The sequence below is a fragment of the Vicia villosa genome, linkage group LG5 (genome assembly GCF_029867415.1).
Source record: "Vicia villosa cultivar HV-30 ecotype Madison, WI linkage group LG5, Vvil1.0, whole genome shotgun sequence".
Classification (NCBI taxonomy): Eukaryota; Viridiplantae; Streptophyta; class Magnoliopsida; order Fabales; family Fabaceae; genus Vicia; species Vicia villosa.
Genome location: NC_081184.1, coordinates 147,240,840 through 147,249,517, shown reverse-complemented (window position 1 = coordinate 147,249,517; position 8,678 = coordinate 147,240,840). Strand labels below are relative to the sequence as shown.

The window sequence follows — 8,678 nt, the reverse complement described above, 5'->3', positions numbered from 1 at the left end:
AATCATTTCATTTGATTGATTTTATTAAATAATTTTATTTAATTTAGTTAATCATTTTAATATACATTTTATATGAATTAGTTTTGTATTGTGTGATTTTTTTTCCTTTTATGCAATTTTTTCCATTTTATTTCATTATCCCCATTTATTAAAAATGCATCTCACTCTCCATATGTAACAATTCCTTACAAATTGAAAAACGGTCATGGGTAACAATATATTTTCTCTTGAATTAACATATTTTGTATGTATATTTGGATATCATTTGATGCACGTTGGGCATATTGAATATTGAAGGAGTCCGAGAAAGTTTTTTTTTGAAATTTCTTTCTCCACAAATCTGATGGATGTACCTAAATGCTAACACAAAAGTCAATTTTTAATGTGAGTCTTGACATTTAAAGTATTTGAAAACAATGAATATAAATTGAAATCACCATAAAATATGTACTTTACGTGCATCGTAATTGTAGTATGATTATGTCAAGCCAATTAGTACCCCGCATAAGATCTATAATACTACTCGTTTGAATTAAATAAATTTGATCTAATTCATGTTATAATTGCATATCAAAAGAGTATCTCGTATTTTCTAACACGGTTATCAATCTTTTCAATGAATTTGTTTAGGTATCATGGTCTCAATCTTGTGTTGGCCTAGGGCTGAATAACTATCTTTCATTCTTACACCATCCAAAAATACTTTCTCAGATAGTTCTAATAGATTTAAATTTGGGTGGGTGAGTATATTTATCAACTTCGATTGTTGCATCATAAAAACAACAATACAATACATAATTTTAAGGACATAAACAACAATAACACACAACACATATTTTTAATCAAACGAGCAAAAAAGGCAGTTTCAAAACCAAACTTATACTTACCTCAATCACATTCTAGATACAACTCTCCCGTATATCCCGGGTCAAACTCTACCTGTCATACCCCAAAATTTTCCCATCTCATTTCACTTTTCAATCGCAGACAAAGGTTCAAGACTTAAGGACATACTCTCCTAAACAATGACCTCCTAAACTAGGGTTTTGATTTCTCTGAAGAAAATTAATAAATCAAGGTCCAAAATGGATTTCAGATGACTTATGATGTTTCAAACTATCTCCATGACAAAATTCAGGCTTCAATTCCAAGGATTGCCCAGTCAATTGCTCAGAAAGTCAATAGTCGACTAGTTTGACCTAAAAGTCAATTGTGGTCAAAGTGCAGTCAAAATTCCTGATTTTTTGTAAACATCCTTATTTTGAAGTATCATTCATCATTTGGTCAAGGATTGATCATGATTCATCAAGGAAAGTTCAGAAATCAACAAAACCTAAAGTTTCTAAATTAGGGTTTTTTGACCTAAAGTCAACTGAACTTTGACCAGCCATAACTTTCACATGGAACATCAGAAATTTCCCATCCAAAGCTCATTTTGAAGGAAATTGAATTCCTTACAAAATTTTCTCTCACATGCCAAGTTTAAAATGCTTCATTTGAGAGATATGGATCAAAAGATTATAGGTCCTTTTTGAAAGTCAACCAAAAGCAGTTTTTTGTCAAAGTCCATATCATCAAGATAAAATCTTCAAATGAAAAAAAGCTTCCAAAGTGGCTTGTAGAGGACATATTGAGGTTTCCAAAAAGTCCTAGAACTCCTCCATGCCTTAAAAATTGAAGGAGATATGCCTTGTCAAAGTTGAACAATTTTAAGGCGAAAAATGTGAAACAAAAGGCTTCAAAATGGATTTCTTTGTAAAGAGGCCCAACTATTTATGATCCAATCTTGACCCTCAAGTTATCCAAGACTCCAAATCTAATTGCCACGAATTTTTGAATTTTATTTGATTTTATATGAATTATTAATCATTTAAAAGTGATAATTAACTCATATAAATCATGTGAAAATCAAATATTTGGTTTAAGATATTATGAGGATCAAATTCAATCATCATTTAAGTCATACTATCAATATAATTTCGTGCTCCCCCAGATTGATTGGAAAATATTGAGATTAGGCCAAAATTAGAAACATTTGAAAATCAAAATCTCCAAAATTTCTAATCAAAGATTCAATGAGATTTCTCCTAAAATTATTGTCCTAAATCCTTCCATTATATAAACATAACAATTCCAGACCCCTAACTCACGAAATTCTGCCTCCAAGAACCCTAATTTTGTTCTCAAAAATTCAAGAACAAGTCAAGATCGAATTTGGAGCTAGAGTGAGATTCAAGCTATTCAAAGTGTCCAGAAAGATTCATTGAAGCATTCTGAACCTGTTTGGATTATCACACTACATCAGCACCCCCAGAATTCCCTTCTATAAGCTAAGGTATGTCATGAAACATTCAAACTTGATTGCTCTGATTCATAGCATATAAACATGTTTTGGATGCATATTATGATTTGTTATGATGTATAGAATGATTCTGGATGATTTATTGGATGAATGCGTGACTGTGCCGAGTTATACCATTATTGAAAATTAGGGTTTCGTTTTAGGGTTTCACGTTGCAGGGACAATTAGGTCAAATCAAGGCCGTGGTTGTATTCGTGAGGTCCAGACGAACACTTCCATGGCCTCGCAAAAAATTTTTGTTTGCGTTTGCATGTATTCGTAAATGTAGGGATGTAGCTATGGACGCGTCCGTCACTATAGACTGTTGTAGAGTCTAATACGACGGCTAGAGGAAGAAGATGACTTCGTGTCATCGTTCTATTGGCCCAAAAGCGCGCGTCCCAGATTTGAAGCACCATGGGATCCTGCGCGTTATGATCCACGCCAATACCATGCACCCTCGCATCACATCCATCTGATCTCATTAATCCCAAATCCAACGTATCCAGACACGCAGACGTACCATACACCCTCATAGAGTGACCACACTGAATCAAAGCTAAGTTTTTCTAATTTTTTTTTTAATTATATGATTACTTTTTATTTATTTTCTTCTTTTTCTTTTATTATAATTTCTTTTATTTATTTATTTTTACTTATCTAATAAATTATTATTTTCTTTATGTAATAATTTTATACTTATTTATTTATATCGAAAACTCAATTTTTTCATAATTCTATTAATAATTGTTTTTTTATATTTAAGAATTCAATTTAAATTTTCAAATATACTTTTAATCAATTAAATAATTAAGTTTAATCCAATAATTATTTAATTGTTTATATTTAATCGAACTTTCGATTTTCTTTAACCTTTAGTGATTATTAAAAATATTAAAATCATTTACTTTACATATTTTGTTCAATTAGGGCTTATAGACTTTTAATCAATTAGGGTTTGTAGATTTTTAATCAGTTAGGGTTTGTAGAACTATGATGCACTAACCTTTCTCATCTTCCTTCTTGATTTTTCAGGGTTGATCAAGAATTCGGTGGAGGCTCGAGGCATTGGCATTAATTTGCCTCTTATTTTTCTTGCCCTTATTATTATTTTTTTGTTTTGCCTTCCCCATTCCCCGCAGGTGTTTATTATAATAGCATAGGGTTTTGTTTTTTTTCTGCCTTTTATTTCGCCAATATTAATTGTTGTGGTTAATAATTCTAGGGAGTGTAACCCTGAATTGAATTAGGATAACTAATTACAAGATAAATAACTGAATTTAACCACATGATTGTGCCACACACACACACTTTAGGGTAACCTCTCTTGTTGCCTGTTGCCTTATTAATGTTGCCTTAATTTGTGAAAATAGTCAAGTCCCTCGATTCCGAGGATACCTAAAGCAAATGTTGCCCTTAGTTCATTCGTCATCAAATTTGTCCCTCGATGTTGCCTCGGTAAATGATGAGTTGTCCCGATTGCTAAGGTATCCTCACCTACTGCCTAAAAAGATCAAATGACTATTATATCCTTCCCTTAGACTACCTGCCCTCTTTATGGCAGGGTCAGTCTCATGGCGAACGATAACTCCGATGACCCTTTAAATCCAATAAAAGGACTTCCTACCCTCCTATGGTATGGACAGCCCTGAAAGGCTAAAAGAATATTTTTTTCAAAACTTAGGGTAGTTGCTATTAATTGCTTGCTCGGGTTTAAATTCAACTTTCCTCTTTCAAAAAACCTTCAAAAAGGCTACGCTTATTTTACAAGCTAAAGTCCTTATTCAAATTCTTTTTCTATTCACTTCAAACATTTTGAAAATAAAAGTGAGCTAAGCAATTAAGAGCCCATGGATACAAAGGGTGCTTTAAACCTTCCCTTTGTATAACCTACCCCCCGAACTCAAAATCTCTTTAAAAGGTCTTTTTCTATTCTTTTAGCCTTTCTTTAAATTGGATAAAATAAAAGTCGATGGCGACTCTTGCTCACTGCAACATTGTTTGCTTAAATATAAAAAGTCAGTTCACCGTATTACACTACCACATAATCATCCGCTCCTTTTCTAATCTTTTCTTTATCCTCCATGCACCCTCTCCTCCAAACTCTCCTTTATCTTCTCCTCTAGCCTCTAATCAACTTGATCTTCAATTTGTTTCTAGCGCATTCTTAACTTTCTGAAAATGAATTAGAAAATAACCTCAAGTTGACGCCTCGTTCAATATCATACTCACGCTCACCATATTGTTTTGTTCCAATCGCTTATACCAATATGCCATGGCATTCTTATGTAACAAAGGTACCAACACTGGCTTTTTCACCCAACGAATCCTATAACACAAATAAAAGTTCATTACCAAAGTGAATTTACTATAATTAACAATGTTGAAAGAAGAATCTACTTACAATCTTCTTGACAACTACGTGTGTAGCCTCTAATGTGAATTCATCTCATGGAATTTGATGTGATCTCTTCCATTTCTCAAAGTGTGATGGTGGAGTGGGCTGAGATCAAGGTTTAGTGAAGAATCTCCTAACTTTTATTCTTTCTCTTTCTTTTATCTTTAATCATTGTCTCCTTTAGTTTATCATATCCTCCACAAGATGATCTATATATATATATATATATATATATATATATATATATATATATATATATATATGTATATATTCCTTTCCTCTTTGACTATTAGTGTAACACCCATTTATTTTTATTCAATTATTTGGTGGAGTTGTGACTTAATTGTGGACTTGTGTTGTTGGAGGGGTGTGTGTCTAAAAGTGTAGAAACGTGAAGGTGTGGCTAGACAATAGTGTTTGTGCTATTTAGTTAGAAGTTTAATAAAAATAATAGAATAAATGATTAAATAATTATTTAAGTTAAAAAGGGTGGAGTGGGAATATTGATTTAGGAGTCTTAAGGTTAATATAAAGAGAATTGGGAATAAAAAAGTTAGACAGAACGTGAATAAGAGAAGTTACGTAGAAGAGGAGAAGATGCACAAAGAGGCTAGAGCAATGAATGCATTGTAAGAGTGGATAATCAACAATCCAAGGTAAGGATGTGGTTCTAACTCTATAAGGTTGGATATGATGATTGGTAGATACGATTGGGGTTTTTATTTCTATGTTGATGTTCTTAGGTTTTGAATAGGAAATTCATAGAATTGATAATTGATGCATGTTTGATGAGAATTCCTTGTTGCTATGGGAAGTATATGTGTTGTATGGTTTCTATCTCATGAAATTTGGTCTTGTTGTTGGTTTTCACAAAATTCCATGTTTTGGCTGGAAATTCGGTGACAAAAGTGACATCGTAGAATTGCGTTTTTATGATCCCAATTGATGTTATATGAATAGAGGAACGTTAATATATGATTATTTCGTAAAACTAGAATGTTTAAGATATGTTTGGGGGGGAAGTAGCTTGGATAGAACCTGCCCCGTAGTAGAGTTTTCTGCATAATCGTTGTTTCGCATAGCGAGCTAAGGACCTTGTTTAGCGAAACTTGGGAGAAAAAGTTTATTTTTTCAAAAACGAATTGGGTCTTGTATACTAATGATTTATCATGAGTTTTGGCGAATTTTCCATAATTTTCTGAAATCGTTTGAATGGTCTTTGAGCCGAGTTGTATGAAAATAAAGTACTTGGATTTTCTAAGTTATACATTGTAATGGGTGATTGTGTGAGAAAGACATCATGAACCTTGTTTGCTAATTGTTGTTTATAAGTGTATGATGAGGTCGTATAATGACGATGAGGTGATGGCCTGTATTGGCGTTTGTAGAAAGCTTATGCCTTGTGGTTGCATAATTTTATTGTTGCAGGTCGGTGTTGCATACATTGCATTTTTAAGGGATTATGCTTTGTTGTTGACCTTGATTGGCAAGTTTTTATAGGCTTATGCCATGTTGCTACCTCTATTTATTGGCATTATGTTGAGGGCTTATGCCCTATTGGTACCACATGCATCTGAGTTGGTGTTGGTCTCCTTGCATTTTATAACCAATGATGTGGTAATAAGTTGTTTGTTGTCGAATACTTGCATTTTACGTGTTGAAGGATCATAATAATTTTGTGGAGTTGGTAAAATGTGTATGACTTTATTCTTCATATACTTATTATCATACGTTTCTTTATATTGTTATGATATCTCACTCTTCTGTTGAAATGATGCTTTATATGGCATCGTGCAGGTGATCAGGAGTGAAGGATGGTCATCTTCAGTTAGTTTGAGTCGGTGTCGTTGCTCTGATATCTAATACTAGGGGGATGAACGCTTGTTTGTTTCTTTGTTGGATTTTAAATGATTGTTGGAGCCTTTTTGAATGTTGATGTTGGCAATTGTTGAATTAAGTTGCCATGTTGGTTTTTAATTGACATATGAATATTTTTTCGCTGCAGCTATCTTGAAGACTATGTTATTTTGACTGGTTCATCCGACTTAAATATGTTATGTATCCATTAATAATTGCGAGCAAATGTTTATGTTTTGAAGAATGTGACATCCTAGTTTTGTGATGAATATTTTAAATGAAATTTTTACTCTCATTTTATTATTATTCGTCGGGGTAAATTAGGGTGTTACATTAGTGGTATCAGAGCAAGTCGGTTCGTATGTCCGTGTTGTCGAGTCAATAGTGTTGTTTGACAATCTAGTATTGTCAGTTTAGTTTTCTAACCGCAGTTTGTTGTATGGTGTGAAATATTAGATGGCTGGAAGAAACGACGTGGCGATTGCTGCTACCTTGGAAGATATGGCTCGGGCTATGTAGAATCCGCCTAACGCTTGTGTGAATGATGAATCCCGTAGTTTGGAAACTTTCTAGAGGGAGAATCCTCCTATCTTCATGGGCAAGTATGATCCCGATAGGGCACTAGCCTAGCTCAAGGAAATGGAAAGGATTTTCTGAGTGATGGACTGCTCCGTAGCGCAAAAGGTACGGTATGGTACCCATATGCTCGCAAGAGAAGCCGGTTACTGGTGGCTAGAGACTCGTCAAAGGTTGGAGACTACAGTTGAAGTTATCACTTGGGTTGTATTCAGTAGGGAATTTCTGAGGAGGTACTACCCTGAGGATGTTCACGGGAATAAGGAAATTGAATTTCTCGAACTGAAGCAGGGAAATTTGTCGGTTACGGAGTATGTTGCTAGGTTCGTGGAACTGGCAAAGTTCAATCCTCATTATAACGAGGCAATTACTGAGTTTTCCAAGTGTATCAAATTTGTGAACGGGTTAAGCCTAAAGATCAATAAGGTAATCGGATACCTAAAGATTCATAATTTTCCATATTTGGTAGATAGTTGTAGAATTTATGAGGAGGACAATAATGCTCATTATAAGATCATAAATGAGAAGAGGAGTAAGCACCAACAAAACTGTGGGAAGCCTTATAATGCTCCAGTTGATAAGGGAAAATAGAGGGTTGTTGAGGGTAAGAGGACTAGTGGGGGGAGACACTCTTGCTGGTATTGCATGTTTCAAATGTGGAAATCAGGTCATAAAAGTAATGCATGTATTGGAGATGTAAAGAGGTGTTTCCTGTGTGGTAGAGTCGGGCATGAAATAGCTGATTGTAAGCACAAAGAGGTAATTTGCTTCAATTATGGTGAAGAGGGACATATTAGTAGTCAGTGCCAGAAACTGAAGAAGGCACAATCTGGTGGAAAAGTGTTTGCTTTAGCAGGAACTCAGACAACTAGCGAAGACAAACTAATCAGAGGTACATGTTTCATTAGTAGTACTCCATTAATTACTATTATTGATACTGGTGCTACGCATTGTTTTATCGCTGCTAAATGTGTGAAAAGGTTAGATCTTATGTTGTCTTCTATGAATAGAGAAATGGTCATCGATATTCCAACTAAGAGATTGGTGACTACTTCTCTAGTGTGTTTGAAGTTTCCTTTGTCGGTCTTTGACACAGACTTTTCTATTGATTTGGTTTGTTTGCCGTTAAATGGATTGGATGTGATCATGGGTATGAACTGGTTGGAATATAACTATGTTTTTTAAAGCAAATGTGTTAATCTTCTTTCATTTCTTATCTATTTCATTGATTGTGGTGAATAGTTTTCTAGAAGAAAGAGTTTTTAGAAAATTTAATTCAAACCCTCATTTCTTGTTTTTTTCTCAACATTCACTACATACTGCAAATTAGAGTATAAAACACATACATATTTTACAGATATTTGCATGCAGCATCACACAACACATTCTCACACCCAAATAATCAATCACACGCAAATCGACATTATGCATACAACTCATTTATGTAATGCAATTCAATTATGAAATTTGATGCATATGCATGTAGTACTAACTCAATATTTGTTA

General features: G+C 33.8%; 2 protein-coding genes across 2 annotated transcripts; both read left to right on the top strand.

Annotated features, from left to right (window-relative positions):
* Positions 1-7,298: 7,298 nt before the first annotated feature.
* LOC131605690 (uncharacterized) lies at positions 7,299-7,763 on the top strand. The gene has a single exon (XM_058878018.1). The coding sequence runs from the start codon at positions 7,299-7,301 to the stop codon at positions 7,761-7,763; it is 465 nt and encodes a 154-aa protein (XP_058734001.1).
* A 63-nt stretch (positions 7,764-7,826) lies between these two features.
* LOC131605689 (uncharacterized) lies at positions 7,827-8,357 on the top strand. The gene has a single exon (XM_058878017.1). It carries the CDS (start codon positions 7,827-7,829, stop codon positions 8,355-8,357), a length of 531 nt encoding a protein of 176 aa, XP_058734000.1.
* Positions 8,358-8,678: the final 321 nt, after the last annotated feature.

Excerpts from the sequence above, each read along its gene's own strand:
- LOC131605689 (XM_058878017.1), top strand. The coding sequence starts at position 7,827 with ATGTGGAAATCAGGTCATAAAAGTAATGCATGTATTGGAGATGTAAAG.
- LOC131605690 (XM_058878018.1), top strand. The coding sequence starts at position 7,299 with ATGCTCGCAAGAGAAGCCGGTTACTGGTGGCTAGAGACTCGTCAAAGG.